General features: G+C 34.6%; 2 protein-coding genes and 1 long non-coding RNA gene across 7 annotated transcripts; 1 reads left to right on the top strand and 2 right to left on the bottom strand.

Moving 5' to 3' along the window:
- Window positions 1-633: 633 nt before the first annotated feature.
- On the top strand, window positions 634-2,913 carry LOC18098948 (40S ribosomal protein S3a). Its single transcript, XM_006382711.3, has 7 exons — window positions 634-793; window positions 868-915; window positions 1,031-1,136; window positions 1,681-1,818; window positions 1,965-2,150; window positions 2,247-2,447; window positions 2,599-2,913. Exons 1-7 carry the CDS (start codon window positions 783-785, stop codon window positions 2,692-2,694), a joined length of 786 nt encoding a protein of 261 aa, XP_006382773.2. The 5' UTR covers window positions 634-782; the 3' UTR covers window positions 2,695-2,913.
- A 3,266-nt stretch (window positions 2,914-6,179) lies between these two features.
- LOC18098947 (protein tesmin/TSO1-like CXC 2) lies at window positions 6,180-12,125 on the bottom strand. 4 transcript variants are annotated; one of them, XM_024600585.2, is made up of 11 exons: window positions 11,825-12,125; window positions 11,011-11,174; window positions 10,180-10,909; window positions 8,566-8,883; window positions 8,426-8,478; window positions 8,276-8,347; window positions 7,710-7,890; window positions 7,371-7,466; window positions 7,204-7,270; window positions 6,890-7,019; window positions 6,180-6,799 (listed from the first exon to the last, which is right to left on the bottom strand). In XM_024600585.2, exons 1-11 carry the CDS (start codon window positions 12,110-12,112, stop codon window positions 6,448-6,450), a joined length of 2,451 nt encoding a protein of 816 aa, XP_024456353.2. In that variant the 5' UTR covers window positions 12,113-12,125; the 3' UTR covers window positions 6,180-6,447. The 4 variants fall into 4 exon arrangements, with proteins under 4 accessions (XP_024456353.2, XP_024456351.2, XP_024456352.2 ...); XM_024600583.2 differs by having other exon boundaries at window positions 8,426-8,883; XM_024600584.2 differs by having other exon boundaries at window positions 8,426-8,880.
- Window positions 12,126-16,880: 4,755 nt separating this feature from the next.
- On the bottom strand, window positions 16,881-19,494 carry LOC127905287 (uncharacterized). 2 transcript variants are annotated; one of them, XR_008059140.1, is made up of 4 exons: window positions 18,903-19,494; window positions 18,380-18,480; window positions 17,631-18,256; window positions 16,881-17,195 (listed from the first exon to the last, which is right to left on the bottom strand). It is a non-coding gene; the product is annotated as an uncharacterized LOC127905287 (long non-coding RNA). The 2 variants fall into 2 exon arrangements; XR_008059139.1 differs by lacking the exon at window positions 18,903-19,494 and having other exon boundaries at window positions 18,380-18,888.
- Window positions 19,495-19,841: the final 347 nt, after the last annotated feature.

The following is a 19,841-nucleotide window of genomic DNA, read 5'->3' as shown; positions in this document are numbered from 1 at the left end:
AGTTTTTCGCACCTTCCAGTCAAGGCTATATGCCTATATTACTCAAACCACCTTATTATTCCTTCATTTTTTAAAAAAATGTGTTAATTAATTTATATAATTTTAGTAATTTAAAGGTTATTTGGTATTGCGTTTTAATTTGTGTTTGGATGTGTTTCAAAAATGTATTTGATATGAAAAAATATCAAATTAGTATTTTTTGAGTGTTTTTCGATGATTTTGATGTCAAAAATAAAATTAAAATTAAAATTTTTTTAATACATTTTCAAGTAAAAACCACTCTACACCACAATATCATATAAACACACTTAATAAAAAAAAATTACGGTGAAGGTTCATTTAAAAAAAATAAAAAAATACAACTAATATAGACAAATATAAATATTTTTATTATTTTTTATGAATAATAAATTTTATATTTTATCTTCTTTTTATATTTGTTTTTTCTCTTTAAAATAATTTTTAAAAGAAATTATTCAAGTTTCTCTCAGCATTACAAAATTTTCCATGCCGTAGTACCTTAATTTCTGTTGCATAATACATAGTAAAATCAAAAGAAGAAAAAGAAAAAAAAAGGGCAAAGATAATTAAGCAGCAAAACGGTGGCGCGTATGCATGCAAGAAACCCTAGTGAAAATGGAAGATAAAAAAGGCAAACCCTAATAGGATTTGTATATAAATATAAAGGACCAACCTTTACTGTCAGTCTGTTTTCTCACCATAGCAGCAGAAGAAGCAGAAGGCAGCAATCAAACCCTAAAACTGCTTGCTGTTCTCTAAACATGGCCGTCGGGTACACCCTCCCCCTCTCTAGAATCTATACACTCTCTTTCTCGGGTTGTTGATGTGTTTGGTGTTGTTTTGCAGGAAGAACAAGAGGATTTCAAAGGGAAAGAAAGGGGGGAAGAAGAAAGCGTAAGTATATCTGCCAAGAGTAAAAGAAGAAATTCTTTATTTTCTAGTTATTATGCATTTATTTAGAGATTTGGTGGTGGGTTTTTCTCTGATTTGATGAAAAAAATTGAAACAGAGCTGATCCATTTTCAAAGAAGGATTGGTATGTTGTGAAGGCACCATCTGGCTTCACTGTCAAAGATATTGGCAGAACCCTTGTCACCAGAACACAAGGAACTAAGGTCTCTTGTCTTTTATTTTCCTTTTATCTTTACATATTTCATTTGCTATTGCTTAACTGAATTTTTTATTAAATGATATTGTTCCCCTTGTTATTACTTTTGGTTCGAAAGAGGGGAGAATGCATATTCTTGTCAAATCTTTTTGCTTGTGCATCTGTTGTAGTGTTTTTGAAGCACTGAGTTTGCTTTAATTTCTTGGAAAATATAAGGATTAATAAAAATAGAATGATGTGCTATCTGGAAATTGTAATGGACGACCAATGTGACTGTCTTATGATGCTTAGTGCTAATCTGATCTATTTGTAAGAGAGTCGAGTGATGGATGTGTTGCATGTATTCTGGATCCTTGCTTTAATATTAGAGTGATGCATAGAATGATCTATGGATATCCATACAATAAGATTTTATTGGGGTTGCTTATTTGCTGCTGCGTTGTTGTATCAGGAATAGCTGGTTGAAAGTTCTACTGTATATAGAATTCTGGTATATTTTCAGGTGTTTGTTTTGTTGTTTGTTCAAATTGGATTTGGCTTGTTTTTAACAGATTGCTTCCGAGGGGTTGAAACATCGAGTTTTTGAAGTATCTCTTGCTGATCTTCAAAATGACGAGGATCATGCCTTCAGGAAGATCCGCCTCAGAGCTGAGGATGTGCAAGGGAGGAATGTACTGACAAACTTTTGGGTGAGTACTTTTTGTGGCATAAAATTTTATTATCGAACAAGTAAGGCCATGATTTTATTATCGAACAAGTAAGGCCATGATTCTGCTTTTCAGTGTTTTGTTATATTGAAGTTTTCTCAAATTCTTCTTTTCATTCTAAATTTCAGGGAATGAGCTTCACAACTGACAAGCTGAGGTCTCTGGTTCGAAAGTGGCAAACACTGATTGAAGCCCATGTGGATGTCAAGACCACTGATAATTACACCCTCAGGATGTTCTGCATTGCATTCACCAAGCGGTGTCCAAACCAGGTCAAGAGAACATGCTATGCCCAAAGCAGTCAGATCCGTCAGGTTTACATTTTTCTCCCTGATTTATGTTTTCAACTGATGATGCACTAGTTGCGTGTGTTAACTCTTGGTTGGTTGATGGGCTGTTCCTAATGTCAGATTCGTAGGAAGATGAGGGAAATTATGGTCAACCAGGCTTCATCCTGTGACTTGAAAGATTTGGTGCAAAAGTTCATCCCTGAGGTGATTGGTAAGGAGATTGAAAAGGCAACAACTGGCATATACCCTTTACAGAATGTCTTCATCCGAAAAGTCAAGATTTTGAAGGCTCCCAAATTTGATCTTGGAAAATTGATGGAGGTTTATTTCTCGTGCTTATTCTACAGTTTCATATTTTGATCACAATATTGCAACAGAAGAATCTCGAATTGCACCATTAAACATGCTCACTTGAAATGTTGGAGTGCTAATGTATTGATGGGGCGGTCCTTTTCCTGCTGTTCTTGTGCAGGTTCATGGTGACTACTCACAGGATATTGGTGTGAAGATTGACAGACCTGCTGATGAAACAGTGGCCGAGGGGGAGACTGAAGTTGTTGGAGCTTGAGTTCTTTTGGATTAGGATAGTCACTACTTGCTTATTAGCATTTCAAGTAGAAATTATATATTGATGAAATTTTGTTCTTTTCAAAACTGTGTCCCCTACTTTGTACCTGGATCTGAGGTTTCTTGATATATACTCGCTCTCCTTATTTAAAGTTTGCTCTTTGCTGATGTAGGATGTTTCTTCAATAATAAAATGGTTGAAATTACTGGATTCATGAAACATTTCAAACATAGTAGATATTGCCACCCGCAATTGATAATTGCCCTCCACCGGTCTACCCTAACATGTCTCTCCAAAATTCACCCCCTTGCATGCCACTCCAATATTTCAAATGATATGAAATGATGAATTTTTATAAGATTATGGGAAATTTTTTATATATAATTTATGGGATTTTTTCCTCTTAACCTTGTTATAAATTCTCATATTATACCACCACCAATGAGATGATCAGTGTGACTTGTTCCTCTTATGTATTTTATAAGATAATTTCCCTCATTTTAATCTCAAATAGATTCAAATAACCTGTTTATACAAAATGTATTAGATACACGTATGTGAATAGTCAGTAATTCTAATAGAATGCAAGATAAGTGTCCTCATAATAATGATCATATCCCAAAAAGCCATTGAAACAAAAGCAAATGAGATTCATCCACCGCAACTATCTTAAAAAGACAGGCTCAGGGAACTCTCATTCAATGATTCAATGCAGAAGAAGGTGAAAAGTCGTTCCAGGAGGTGCTACATATCACAGCTTCCACAGCACATCTTCTCTTTGATCTCCTGTAACCTCCCAATCACTATCTTCTACACCACCGCAGGTATGTTTGTAAGCCATGGAGAAATATTCTCCTACACCCTGATTTTGCCCAACTTTACCTCTCTATAGGAGAAGCAAGCTACCTTATCCTTGTCAGGGGATGAAGTTTTGTAAAAACTTTTTCTTAAAAAAAATGGATTTTCTGATGAGTTTTGGACATGTATTGATCCTGCAAAATAAATTCCTTGTTGAACAAGATATACTTTGATGCTTAAATTAATATTCAAGTTTGTTTCATCAAGTGAAAAGTACAGGAAAGTTTAAAATGATGAAATATATGTCTTTTTGTGTAGAAGAGATCAATATGTTCTCTCTCGTTGAATGTGATCTTTGTATAATGTTATTAAGATCAAAATCAATATTTTTTTTTCAAAACCAGAGTAAATAATTTTAAAAAATATTTGAAAAATATCTAGAAAAATACAAGTAAAAAAATATTATTTATAAACAGTATCATGTATATTACCATTCATGAAAAGTAAATTAAATGAGCTAACTAGGCAAAACCAAAACTTGAGATTGATTGGGCCTTGATCCGATCAAGTTTTATGGAGTTCAGTTTAGCCTAATCAAGAGAAGAAAGATGAAGGGATAAAAGAAAGAGAAGAGGTAAGAGAAAGAAGGGTAGCTCAATTGGGACATGGCTAACCGCGTGGACATGATCCAACCGAGCTTCAACATTAATTTTTTTTAATTATTTTATTTTGTGTGTTATCGTCAGGAATTATAACAACCTCTGTTGGGTTTTACTTCATGGAAAACCTGGGTATTTTAATGAGACTGCTGTGTTAACTGTGGAAGTGGATATTGAATTTGATGCTTTCAAGTTGGTCAATTCATTCTGGCTTGCTTAATGTATGCAAGTGTTCCAAAAAGTATTCAGACATGAACTGATGCGGGCTTGGATTTAGCTCCAAGTCTAACCAGTCTAAGGCTGTTAAAGTTTAGACCATTTCTTCTCGTGAGCTGCAAGCAGAGGTATGCTCACTTGGGGTTGGCACCTGGAGAAGAATTGAAGCTGTCCCATTTCGCAATAACTCTAAAGATTGGATATGGTCTTCTTAGAAGCCATGGATAGTTTCGATCTGAGTTGTCGAATAGCTTGCCTTTGATTTTGAAAATTACCACTTCAGATTAATCTCACTGTCTCGTGCTTTTGTGATGAAGATGAATGTCAAGGGACATGTATTGGGACTTCTGAAGACTATCTATCTCTGCTGTTTTGACAGAGACACTGCACCAGTTCCCCACTGAGCACTGACTAGACAGATTGGATGGTGATCAGACTTAAGCCTTGGTAAATACGGCACTGCTGCATCAGCAAAACGATTCCTCCACTTAGAATTCACAAAAGCCATAGCCAACTTTTCAACCACTTTGTCAGCAACACTACCACTGATCTTTGGCTGTGCAATAAACAGCATAATAACCCTTATTATTTTAGTGAGAGCACTAAAATCGAAACTAGCAGCCCCTCTTGTGTTCCAGTATAATATCCACAAACAAAAATAGATGGAGAGAAATCGCAGCAAGAACGAAGAGTCGTGCATCGTAGCATCAACCATACCCTCTAACTCACCAAACTAAGTAGCTTTTACAAGAGACTGAATCCTCTATCATTCCTTCAGAAGAATCCACCTCTCTTGCTTGTGATTGTCCCTGATAAGCACACTAATCTGGTGGTTTGGTAGGGTGTGAAAAGCCTTCCTCTGCACTAATACGAGCCAAGGATGCTTGGGAACCCTCTGAAGTAGAATCATCAATTCTCACGGTCCTGCCATTCTGATTACCGTTTCTGTCAATAAGGCCTTCATCATAGTACTCTAAATGAAGCCGACGAATTTGAACCCACACAACTCTGCCTTTTCAATAATAATGGCCTTATCGTGATCAAATTCGGGATGTTGTTGACGAAAAGTCAGGATATGATCTGAAACCTTCCATAGGCCTCCAAAAGGCACTGTTCTATGATCATCCCAAGTAAAATAATTGGCCGAGTAAAAGTCATTGACCAAATTAACAAGCATGTCACCCTCCTCAACTTCAACGACCGAAGAAGGCTAGCCAAAAGGAACTTGTACCCTATTTTCCCCCAGTAATTTTATGGTTAGGTTAGTTCCCACTTTTGACGAAGTCTCTTTTTTTCAGCTGCAGAGAGACGAATGGTGGGACAGTCCTCATTATATCGTCCTCTTGATCTTGATCCTCAACATCCCAAGGTCTTCAATTCTACTGAGCCATCCATGGCTTCGTAACTAGCAAATCCTGTAGCCTCTCCATTCACGTCTCCTACTCTCTACTTTTAGCTTTTTCATTATCACGTACCTCCAAATCCTTCTCTTCAACAGGTGTGGTTGAGCTTGCATGAAAAGCATCGTGTCCTCTTTCACTAGGCGGAGAAGAAATATTTTTTTTCTTAGTTGACCTTTGGTTAAAAAACTACAAGCATGTCCATAACAAAAGTTTTCACATAATATCTGCTGTAATGAAACATCTTAATAAATTGATTATGATTAGCTGGGACTCATCGTGTAATTTGAAATATCTGCTGCAGTTGATTCCTGATATGTTCGTTTGTCCTCGAGTTCCTGAACTGTGTAGTTCACATGGAAGCAAGAGGGAATAAAAAGGTAGCAATTCTAACTTCTGACCAAGAACAGAATACAAACAAATGAAAACTAATAATTTTAACGACCAATTTATACAAATGTATAGTTATGCTACAGGCACGGCTTTCATCTTGTAAACACATCTATTATAGACACGGCATAGATTTTCATGGAATAAGTTCTACAGGGGCTAGCATTATGGGGAAGCGAATTCTTATTGTACTATTATACAATGAGAAACTTGATTAATAGCTGAAACTCAAACAAGTAAACAGCATGCCTTTGCATCACAAGACAGCATGTCATAGGAGAGGTTGAAGTTCATTGCTCACATGGTGGGTTGAGAGATGGGGATGGAGAGACAGATCTCAGAATCAACTTTCTACCCCTCCTCCAAGTAGTTGATGGCCCAAAACCATGATGAGGAGGTGAAACCCTTTTGGAGTTTGGAGAGACTGACTTAACTCCACTTGTAGGCAAGCAATTTCTGTTCAGAATCTCAGGAGTTTCATCTTCTGGAATTACCTGAAGATGCTTCTCATATTTAGGCTGGTGATAGAAAAAATTTGTTCTAAATCTCTGGATAGGGCGCATTTTAGTTGATGGACCAACATCGCAAAGGGAAGATCCTGAGAGCTGCCCACTGATGGGGATTTGTGGATGAACTGGAGACCTAAATATGTATAAACCTTAAATCTTTAAAACAGATAACATGATCAATACAAATGCTATGCTGAACCAATAGTAGGTTAATGTATCATACCTGGAATCTTTAGAAGGTACCATAAGATCTGGATGATCTTCACCCTTTTCAATTATATCAAGTAAATTCAGGTTTGATGTGTTCTCGTGGATTTTAGATTCCCCCCATTTGAGGTCATTTTCTTCCACTCCTATGATTAGTTCAAAATAATTAAAACAAATAAAATTATTAACCCTTTTATTAGAGAAAGCATGAGCAGTTTCCAAAGACTGCCATAGATGAGATAATTTTGTAAAGTAAGATATCTAACTTTGAATAGGTTAATTCAATTGCTAGGACCTGTATGGGAGCTTGGAGAATATGATACCACTTACCATTCTTGCAACCAAAGGTGTTTTTACATCCTTCACATCTACAGTAGGAAGAGCAACCAACACCACCCTTTATACACAAGTAACGTTTTCTCCATGTTAGATGGGATTACAAACATTGCAAGTAGAAAGGGACAACTGGTAAATCAGGAAGCATTTGCAATATTAACCTGAAAGCATTCGCAGTATTTCTTTAGGCAACTTGACTTTTTACAGTTGCATCCTCTTTTATGCCTGGCTGAAGCTGGAGTTTTATTAGTCTCCTCCTGCATGAACAAAAATTGAGTGCACGCTGGTTCGAAGGCAAAATACATCATGACCATTTGCAATGGCACCACAACCTTGAACATGCAATCCTCTTCATGAATTTTTGCAAAGCTTTGCATCATTGTGGTTTTTTAACTCACAAATGAAACAATGCTCTAGCAAAATTGAGCATTAGATGTGATCACTATGATGTCAGCAAAATTTATCATCTAATAACAATGTAGTTTAGGAGAATTTCCTACCCCAAATTCAGAAACAGAATCCGAGTTTCTAATCACTTTGGGAGCAAATGCAAGAGGGTTGCGAGACTCAATCTGTCTGCGAGTTTCCAGAACAGTATCTTCATGAGCAGGATTGTTAGAACACTCTAGACACGAACAAGGCTCAATACAGTAGAGACCAGCAGCAAAGCATTCGCAATAACTGTACCAAATAACACAATCTTGTAAAAATACGATAACCACAATATAAAAATGTAACTGACTCAATTCCTTGTGTGACTTGATATCTGTTTTACACCGTCTAGAAAGTGAGCAGTTAAGCATGTTTAGGAGATGGAAAGTAAAGACATACTGATTTAATCCACTGTCATCAAGATTCTGAAACCCTGTTTTTCAAGGCCAATTTACAATCATTGAGCATTGGAATCAAAGAGATTAACCAGCCCTCAGATTCTGTCTAGTTTCATTCATATTTATTGCAATTATAGAATTTATCATGCTAAAGCAGATGAAAGAATTAAGATGATGAATTTTGAGTAGTTAGGTCCTCCAAGAATCGCACACATAAACTACTGAACTGAACTTACAGCTTTAGGCATTTTGATCTCTTACAATTGCAGCGCTTGCATGATGATGCTCCAAGATATTCGAATTTTTGCCTGAAATTTAAACAATTCAAAATTTTTGGCTGGGGAATTTGATTACAGAGATTGAAATGTATTGACTCCTACATGTACCTCTTCATTTTGGGACTGCTTATGCCAAAGTCTTCAGTCACAACCATCGATGTCTGAGGAACATTTTCCATAACCTTATCTTCGTTATCAAAAGGAACAAAATCTGTTTCCACAGTAATCAGAGCTAAGGATTTACTAACAGGATCTAAACCAGATGCCATGTGTGCAGCAGGGGAAGGAGGCTGGCTTATTTCTTGCTTTCCAGAAGCTAGAGTCTCAATCTTGACAGCATTACCACTGCTTGTAGCTGTAAGAGCATTCAAGTGCAAACCAATACCCCTTCCAGGTAATGCAGACAATGTTTTTCCCTTATCTGTCCTCGGAGTTGCATGCTTTTCTATGCTTGCACCCATGTGATCTGATTGTGATGAGGTTGAGCTACTAGATTCAAATGCTAATTTCTTTTTATGAGCTCCCATCTCAAAAACCAGGCACCTCCTTCGTATTTTATGCTGCTGATAAAGATGGTCAAAAACCTTGTTTTAATAATTAACCGAATGAAGCATTTATTAGTCTGTGGTATCATGGAATATTGGATTCCATGTAACTACAGTTAATAATAGAACAGAAAATCTACTTTCGCTGCTGACATCAGCATGATTAAATAACACAACCAATTGTCGCTTTTACATAATAAGGTCAACTTTGGGTCCTTCTACAAATATCAGCAGAACTATATGAGTGTTTGTTGAAGCTTTGGTTAGCGAGCAAGTAAACTTAAGCACCTTTGACTCTGTACCTAGGAATACACTTGCACCTTGGCCTAATTCATCTTTAAATCTGCACATACCTTCTAGGATTTCCATTTTTAATTTACTCTTAATTGCTTAAATTTTATACTAAATGTCAATCCTGTATGGAAGAGCTCATGATGCTATTCCAGTGAACCAGTGAAAACAAAAAGGGGAAATTTTCTGACTAACACTATCTGCAGCACATATGCATTTTCTATCTTTCATGTGATCCTGCTGTACATGATCAAATCAGTCATCTGTGTCAACGTTCAGCGGGCATGAAAAGCCTTTTGTTTGATTCTACCAGTTATACCAGAGCCACAAACTTCTTACTGAACACATATTGATTGGCACAACTTTCCATGAACATTTTATATGACATAATAGACAAACTTCCAGCTGCAATAAGAATCCTCTAACAATTAGCTTGTTAATTACAATAATATATTTTGCAGGTTAGGGAAAACAAACCAAGGAGAATTTGAAATTCTCAGAAAAATCATCAGCACCAATGCCTATATATGTATTATGACTTATTTATCACCAAATCAGAAAAGTTCGCAATTCTCAATAAACAAAAATAAAATAGTAAGGTTTGCGTATGGTGTCCACTCCAAATGTAGACACAGCAATGCTGCATGTAGCATCCTACTTGCCTCTAACAATTAATGGCAACACTGCCATAAAGACTGTGATCTTATGCAGTACAATTGAATGATGATAAGCCAAGGTTGGTGATATTTGTGAGAGTGACATTATACCAAGAGTACATTGAGGTTGAGAGTCTAGGACCCTAGGTGATTTGAAAAGTATGGATGCACTCATGCGCATTATCAAGATAACTGATACATAGTTTAAGAATGAAAGGCTTTCAGGAAGTGAACAAAATGATTACTCAGTTATGTCAGTCAATTTCTAGGTTACTCACAGAACAGACCAGTAGAAGATGTTTACTTAATACCGGGCAACAACCATCAGAACATAGGTGTATGCAAATAGTCTTAATTCTTAAGTTTTTACCTTGCTGCTGGACTGGTAGCTTTTCCCCCTGATATCCACTTTTGCAGCCGCATCATTGACTATTGGTTTATCTGGTAAAGTTCCAGAGAATACAGATGGTGTCTGATGTGCTTCATTCTGTTCCCCAGATTCTACTGGCTGAATTCCTGGCTCTCCAATTTCCCTTTGCTGGGAAGAACCTGCATAATAGGAAGTCTCTGAATCATCGCTGTTGTCCTGTGGGGCCTGTAGGACATTTGAGATAAAAGATATGGTCCCAGGATCCACCATTTTCTGCTTCTCAGCTGATTCCTCATCAATGGATGGCTCCAAGGTCAAGATATCAGCTACATCGGAAATCAGAGCCACCCAATCACATCCTGCTTCATCTTCATTCTGCCCAGTTTGGCCAATTTTACGCAAGTCTTTTTCACTTTTACGCGAACAATATCTCTCATTTGGATCGCCTGCCATCTGAGGCTCAATAATTGCTTTGAGAGGCACCATGATAATGTTATCATCTGGGCTAGCACAATAATATTTCAAAGTGTCTGGCTCCTCAATTGCTAATTCCATGTGCTCACCAGGCAGCTTAGTAATAACCCCTTTACTTGAATTTGCAGGAGTGGAGCATTCTGACTGTTCAACACTCAAACCAGTCAATTGAGCAGCCTCAAAAACCCCTATACTTGTGTCATTTTCATCTTTACTTTGAAGGAGCTCAGGTTTTGAAGGCTCTGAGAATTGATCCCTAACATAAGACACAACACTAAGTTAAACTCGTGTTTTCAACAACAATTGATATTTGTTTGATCCTGATTCGGTTGAACAAAGCCAGACAATCAATTTTACCTTCTCATAAATGATCTAGCATCACTTTGGGAACTAAGCTGAGGTGAAGCAAATACAGAAAGAGGAGATGCAAAGGACGGAAAGTTGAACGCTTGACCATTGTGCATGGACTTGACTAACTCAATTGGTGAGAGATTGTTGATGTAATTAAACACAGGAGAATCCTGCAAGGTTACCAAATGATTACTTAAGTAGCAGCCTTAACACCCGGCTATTGACGAATGATCAAGAGCTAAGACAAGAAAAGGAAATTACAATTTCCAACTAATCAAAAAGACAAAAGCTAGAATCGTAAAATTTGCATACTGACCAAACCGTGGAAAAAATATGCAAAGGGTAAATCTTTCATTTTTCTTTTCCAACTTATCTTCTTCTTATAATTCAGCTGGAACCCAAAATTGCGATCTCCATTCTCATAAATTGGTAAAAAATAATACCAATATCCTTCAAGTTAACATATATAAACAAAAACTCCAAAAACCCAATTACATTAACAGTGAAAAAAAAACAATGAAGGACCCAAACCCACAAAAATTCAATTCACACAAGTATACGCAGACACAAACATAAAGCACCATGCAAACCTCAGGAACAGCAAAAAAGCAACCAAAATCTCAATTTTTAAGCAAAACAACCCAAAACCCAGCTAAAGCCTAGAGAAAAACACACAAAAAAAAAAACCACAACCCATGATTCTACCCTCGCTCTGAGAAAGAAGAAACACCCAAAATACCAAAAAATAAAAACTCACATAGAATTAAGCATGTAATACAAAAAAGAAATGAAAAATTAAAGAGGGTTAGAGAAAGCAGACCTCAAATTGAGAGAGAGGGTTGGTAGCGGGGATTTGGTTCTTATTGGGTGTGTTTAGCTCCATTAGAACTTCAATACACTTCTCTTCTACCTCTAAAAGATCCTCAGTTACGAAGCTGAAAACACCCACCTCCTTTCTCTCTCCAAAACGTTTCTTATCGTTGTTCGGGTATGTCTGTCTGAAGAGAGAAGAAATGAAGAGAGAAAAGGTTAAGAGGGGCGCGAAGGCGGGAAGAAAGCAGATTTTGTATGTTTTGATTAAATTTTGGGCCACAACCCTAAAACCCATTTTGTTTGTCTGCTTGCCAGTAACCTTTTTATCCATTTTAAATATTACTACACTTGTACACACTACGCTCGGGCCAATCAATTTTTTTTTTTAATGTATATCATGGATGTTTAGATAACGGTAATACTTACAAAAAAAACAGAAAAACAAGAAGAAATGATGATCGAGTTATTAATTTGACTAAATCCAATAAGATCGGGTAATATAATAATTTAATTTAAATTATAAGTAATGATAATAGATGAACTGTACAAAAAAATAAATGGTAAAACAAAAAACACAAAAAGTTAGAAAATATAAAATTCAATCTCCAATTAAATAATTACTGAAAGATAGAACCAAAAAAAAAACATTAGCTTCAGAAAATATTAAACAAAACAAATAAATCCCGAGTGAACCCCCTAAAGCTAGGTTAATTTTCAAAATTTGCAACTTGTGAGATTCTAAAAAACTAAAATTCAAAAAAATTAAAAGTTAAAGGACGAAATCGAGTAAAAAATATTAATTTTAAAAAAACTTTGCAAAGAAAAAAAAACAACAACAACTAAAAGAGCAAGGATGAAATCTAATATGAAAAAAACAATAATGGAGGGTAAAATTAGAAAAAAAAATCAAAACAAAAAATTATCTCATATTCTATAAATAACAATTAAAAAACTATGTATCAAATCTGACATTGAAAAATTAAACGAGGATAAAATTTTAATTTCATAAATTATTTTAAATAAAGCAAATAATGACAAAAAAACATGGACTAAATCAAAAGGAAAAAAAAAGTTTAATGGTTGATTTGAAAAATTATAGGGCATGCATAAAGATCGAGAAAGAGAGAGGAAATAAAGAAGAAGAAAAACAAAATGGCTGCCGATGACAAACTGGCAAGCTCATCCATGCAGGCACCACATTTTTCATAAGGAACACGTCAAGATGCATCAAAAGCAATCTCAGAACGACAATTTTAGCCTCTGAAATTAGCTGTATACACCGTCCTAAGACAACGGAGCGACTGACGCATGCGCAACACACGTCAATGTATTTTTTTCAATTCCTTTTTATTTATTAAAATGCTTAAATGACCCAGCCCAAAATAAATCAGCAAAAAAATGATAGAAAATACCCTTTAACCCAATGGTTAAATTATTTGACATTAAAGGCACCGAGATCTTTTTATTGGCAACAAAATTTAAAATTACAAAAAGACCCCCCATCGTGAGTTTTTTTTTTTTTTCATTTCAATGGTAGATAGGTTATTTTACCGTGCATTGTTTCTATAAAAAATACAAAAGTAATCCCCGGTAAAAGCTAAAAATCTATTTCTTTTAAGGGTAGTTATGAAAATTTATTGTACAATTAAAATGCAAAATGCCCGTCTTGCCCCCAATCAATTTTAGAACACCATAATTATCACAGTGCAAAGAATATTTTACCCCTAAACGACTAAGAGGTTTTTTTAAGGCCAGGAATGAGAAAATACTATTCTCATCCACGATAAATTGTTTCTAAGTGCACAATGTTTTCTCCTTCGTTTTTTTTTTAATATGATGCATGTCCCATGCAATATGATTAAATTTAGGATTCATTATAGATTGTCTTGAGTTCTATATTTGTTTTTTATTTCAATTATAATATGATTTGGATCATAATATGCTTGATCCTAGTTCATTGGATTCTGATAATTTTAAATTGAAAATTCAATGTTTTTCAAAAGAAAGAATTTTCAATTATTATAAAAAATTGATAAATAAAGAACAATTATGACTCAATTTGAGAGTCTATTCATCATAAGACTTGAATCACACGTCAGGTGAACAACCCAAATTTTGAATTTAAAAAAAAATCTCTAAAATAGCTTCTTTTTTGATTTGGAAGAAATATCTAGAGTGATATTGTTTTTTTTTTTAAAATAGTTTCTGTATCAATCCGAACCGATTCAAACCTAAGATTAGCAAGTCACCGAGAAAACTCACTTGACCAAATCAAGTTGATAGATCACTAAATTGATTTGCCAAGCTAACCTATGTCCTGTAGCATGTAAGCATTGTGGGGGATGCAGTTGCAAAGGTTTTTTTTTCCACCTTAGCCTAGTTACAAAAATAAAAAAATAACATGATTAAAAAATATCTAGAAAAGTAACATAGTTTGGTGAGTTGCATGTGTTATATATGACTCTCTTGGATTATTAAATCACCTATACAACATAACAATGATGATAAAGGAGAGAAAAAAAAGCCAATGAAAGAAAGAAAAAAGACTATGAAAACATACGAAAACTTTGATGACGATACCATTTGTATTATAAAGAAGATCTCGATGAAACGAACCTAACGGCACTAGAAAAGATCACCAATGATGATCAGAGTGGGTCATACGAGCCATTAAAAGCATGGTTATTAGACTTAGTCAGGGGCTAGGTCTTGGGTCACGTTGAAAAAATAAAAATAAAATTCTTAAGGTTTTAATATTCCACGTAAAAAAAGTTAATAAATAATCTATGTAGATGTAAGTTATACATGTTGTAAAAATTGAGGTTTAAAAGATTATTTCAAAATATTTTTTATCCTAAATTGAAAAGATTTTATCTTATTATTTTTAAGTTGAAGTATTTGAACAAAAAATTTTTTTATTCCACATTGAAAAAACACAACTTTCTTCTTATGAATATAAAATATATATACTAATGGACTTCTAATTTCATATTGAAAAAATTAAACATTTTTGTTTTAGTGTTTATACAGTGAACTTTGATACGAGTTAGTAACCAGCAAGGAAAAGGTTTTAGGCTAGCGCATATAAGATTGGACCGAACAAGATAATTTTTTTATATATATTATATAATTGAACTTTATTTTGAAAAATAAAAAATAGTTATTTTTAATAATAATTTATTCTCTTTGATTTTATTCAATCATCTTATATGTGTGTTTATTTCTACTATCACATGATTAGATAAAAAATTAATTTTAATAAACAAAGTCATTGAACACAATCATATAAATGAATCATGTTACGAGATTAATTATCTCCATCTATATTCGTCTCTTAACCTTTTTAGACATGTATTTAGTTATCGTCGACGATTTTTATTTATTTATTAACATAAATTATTTACACAATTTTTTTGATTTAATTGTTTATGAAAAAAAAGATAAAAAAACCCTAAAAATTCACCGTTTTTTGGTTGAAAAAGAAAATCCAACCCGAATCACCAGTTAAATAAATAGATTTTTTATTGGATTTATTTTATATTTTCATAAAAGATTGGTTTGAACTCTAAGATTTATTAAAAAACAAAAAAACACTAATGACAGTCGAGTCAAGGACAGGCTACTTTTTGTCGTGCAGGTAAATGACTGGGGCTTCTTGGATTCTGTGAGGATTCGGACAACAAATATAAAGCTTAACCTAGACCGTGTGTCTAATAACACTATTTAGTATTTACTTAACCAATCATAATTTCGTTTTTTTTTTTACAGAAAACTAAAATAATATTATTTTGATTTTTTTAAAATCAATTTAAATTTTAATCACAGATTTATTTATTAAAATCAAATTAATTTTGAATTGATTTCTTTTAAAATCGAAATTCAAATTAAAAGGCAAATCACGAGAGAGTAAATCCGCAGGCAAAATTAAAAGCTAGATTTTCTGGGTAATTTAACTTGGACGGTAGATAAAAGCTTTTGAATAGGTTGAAAAGATCATGTCAGTCTATTCACAAGATGTAACCTTAAATCCAGACAAAAATCTAGCTCTAGACTAGGACTCAGGCCGGTTTGTTTCATACATGCTCCTTCAAATCACTTCTTAATCTGTTTCTTTACCTTTTAAAAAAGTTCATAAATGCAAAATACTTTTTGGTAAAAAAAAAAGTTTAATTTTTTTAATTTTTAGCAGAAAATATTTTTACAAAATTATAAAAAATTCACAATTATTCTTTTATTTATTTGTTATATTAAATTCGGTTCTTAATTTTTGACCGTTATATATTTTGTTTTGATTTTTTTTTTAATTTTGTCTTTTAAAATTTGATTTGTATATCAACTTTGATTCTTATTTTTTTTTATTGTTATTTGTTTTTTTTATCGTTTTTTTAATTTAAATTTTTTATCTATTAGATTTGATTTTCATTCTTTTCATTGCTATTTATTTTATTTGAAATAATTTATGAAATCATATTTTTTTTTAATTTCATCATTTTTCAACTCTTTTATCTGTCAGATTTTCCTTCATTATTTTAATTTTAATTTATTTTATTTGAAATAATTTATTGAATTAGATTTTTTTTAACTCCATATTCCTTCAACATTTTTATTTGTTAGATTTAGCCTTCATTATTTTAACAAAATTAAAAAAATAAAAACATTAATAAATTATTTTTCAATTCACTTTTTCCATACTGAAAAACATTTCTCAATTAATTTTCTACAACAATATCAAATATTAAAAAATAATTTATTTTTTAAAAATTTACTTTGCATGAAAATTATTTTTTTAAGAAAATCAATTTCCAGCAAAGCAAATAAATGTATCATAATTGGAATAAGACTTTCTTTTTTGTCTTGACACAATTGGAATGGCCTGACAGACAGGAATCATCACAAGCTTGACCTCTGTTCACATGCTCATGTATCTGCACTGTTTTGTTCTGGAGCAGAAAATTAAAGAGGTTGGATTTATGTTAGGTACATATCTGAACACAGGACCAGCTCAAGCTGTGTTTGATGTTGTAGGCTGTAACCAAGCATATACTCTTGTCATGTATATCCAATGAGGCATCGAACGAAGAATCACGCCATGCAAGATTTCAGTTTACAACCTGAGCTTTCAAAATTTCAATCCCCCAAGGATGAAGTGAAGAGAATTACAGCAAGCTTTCATGCCTGCAATGTCTAAACATGCCAGCTAGAAACTTAAATTGAGACTGGACATGAAGAATAGCTAGAGGCTTGAATCATTAAGTATACGAGCATGCCTTGCAACCAGAGTCACCTGAACCGGACTAACATGAGCTTCTAGGTGAGATTCCAGGCAATTCGCAGTCTTGAACTTGTGATGAAATTGCGTTCTAGATTCTGCATATCAGCTTCACAATCAAGCAAACAGAAAATAAATGTAGAGGGATTTTTTAAGTGTTTATAATATCAAAAGATAGCATTTGATATTTAATATATTAATAAAATTAATTTGTTATACTGAAAAAAAAATGTATTTTTTTTTCTCTTCTCATTTCTTTAGATATTTAGAGAAATTAGTTGTATCTGAAGATATTATTTTTATATAATATAAATAAAAGATTTTAAAAACACTATTTTCATGTCTAAGTCAACTCTTTATTTGTTTTATCGTAAATAATTTCTGAAACACAACTAACTTCGGATGGCACAACCACCACCACAGAACACAATATAATGACAAAACTCTGAACAATTTAGTGATATGACTCCCATCATACTTCACATCTTACATGTTATAGATCTAAAACCAAACAGAGAAATGCTTCAACGTGTCGAAAGGTCACCTGTAGCATGTCGCAAGATGGAACGAATTTTCAAAAGATCACCACACATCCATTGCATCACCTAACTAAGGTGAATACATACAAGAAAGAATGTTGGAGTGATTAAGCTCTGATATACTCCGCTGAAATCCTGCAGAGCAATAACCTCCTGCAAGTCTTTGACACAAGCAATTATAACTGTTCTTCGTCCTTTAAACAGGAAAGAGCACAGAAGACAGTTGAGCAAGATGGAGAGAGACGCATGTTATTTTGTCTCCCCAGTGGTTAAGAACCAGCTGTGAAAGAGAAAGGAAGGGAACTGGAGCACCATTGAAACAGTAAACATAATAATCAAGGTGCAAAGAACGAAAACACAGTTGCCCTACCAACCAACCAAAGATACAAAAGCCTGCAATTCAATAAAAAAGATGACAGGAATGGTGCAGCTAATTATGTTCATAGGAGCCCCAAACTGGGAAGAATAGAAGCTCCACACGAGAAGTTAAAAGTCAGTAACTCCATATGCTCAAACAGGGCATTCATAGAAAACCAAACCCGAAAGAAAATTACGAGTCCCTCCCATCCAACGACAGTGTTTCTCACTGTCCTGTGGCCAAACTTGAAAGTTATCTGCTGAAGTTTTGTCCCTGCATGCAAATCGATACAGATGAATAAAGGAGTAGCACAATTAATTTCAACGGAGTCTGGAATTCGAATTTTCAAGCAAAGAATTCTAATACTCTTTAAGTTCAACAATTACCCTCCTTTACCTTGAGTAGGCCTTTCTGACGAGGTTCCCGAAAAACCTCACTAGATTTGAGTCTTTTCAATGCTGATGAATTGGATTGGGAGATTAAAATTGTTGGAACACCTGCAAAACAAGTTTTCTATTAGGCTTAAAGACCGTCGGATGCTTAAATTAACACTGTTGTAAGAAGAATGAAGTTTCAAAGATAGTGTTGTGTGTGCTCGCAGAGAAGATGAAAGAGATGATATGAGGTTGAAGTAGAGAATATAAGCTCCAAGATTAAAGCCTGCTCCGAGATTAAAACCCATTAGGTACCGAATGGCTCATGGATGTTTTTATATTCACGAGTCACACAAACTTGCATAGAGATAAGTTAGCAGTTCACTATTGAATAAAAAGTATAACATGACGAAGATCATCCTTTGAGTATAGGCATGCGATAACATCATTTTGTGAACTCCATTATGGAAGAAGGATGCATGAGCATTTAATGCATGTATGTTTTGTCTCTACAGTTGGTGGCGAGTGGAACAAGGGTAGTACACCTAGGATATAAGCCTTGAACGGGGTGCATGGCCAGTCCACCGAAGGGGATGTAAAGTTAGTCTGGGGAATGCTTGGCCAATCCATTGAGGGGGAAGCAAATTCAGTTCGGAGGGACATCTGACCAGTCCGTTGAAAGGGAAGCAAGGTCAGTCTGGGGAAATGCTCGGCTAGTCCACCATAGAGGGATGTGAAGTCAGCCCGGGGAGACATGTGGCCGGTTCACTAAGGAGGGGGGCCGAGCGACAGGTCCACCCAGAAGGGGAATGAGCTGTCAGTCCCGGTGCAGGGGGATGCATAGCTGATCTGTTAGAGAAGATAAGTGGTCTTGCAGACACTTGAGTCCAATCTAGCGAGCTATGTGGAGGAGCCCAAAACTTATCCCTGTCACTTTCCGACCACTATCCACTGCCATAGGTAGAATAGTCGTTCAGAAGATTCACAACGGATTTCTCTGGCCAGCCCACGCAAGTTTTGAGCTTTTGACGATTGCAATTAGATGTTCTATGCTCATAATAAAAATTCCAAGCAAAATTATATAGAATGAATAAGCTGTGTTTCCATCAAAAGTAGGCATTTGATTCAGTACAAACTACTAACCCACTCGTATGATCATCAATTTACGCTGTTTCACTTGAGGTTTCACTAGCAAACACGACTATAGACTCAAGCACAGGCAGGAAAGGATCAACTTTAAACAGCAACCACCACGACTGTACTGTGCATGAAAAAAAGTGTCTGATCCCATTAGTGCTCCATAGCCAATGGTCTGCTTCGCTACCCTTAAAAGCAGGGATTAAGAAACAGAATGACTCGAGTTAAAACTCCCCTACCTTGTAGCACAGTGTCCTCTTTGCGTTCTAGAAAACAAGCCAACTGACATGAACAACAAACTTACCAAACATAAACTAACCTTGTACTTTGACTCCCCGAGTTAGATG

Source organism: Populus trichocarpa, chromosome 5 (genome assembly GCF_000002775.5).
Source record: "Populus trichocarpa isolate Nisqually-1 chromosome 5, P.trichocarpa_v4.1, whole genome shotgun sequence".
Taxonomy (NCBI): domain Eukaryota; kingdom Viridiplantae; phylum Streptophyta; class Magnoliopsida; order Malpighiales; family Salicaceae; genus Populus; species Populus trichocarpa.
The sequence above is the reverse complement of the archived record's forward strand: the minus strand, read 5'-3'. Positions and strand labels throughout refer to the sequence as shown.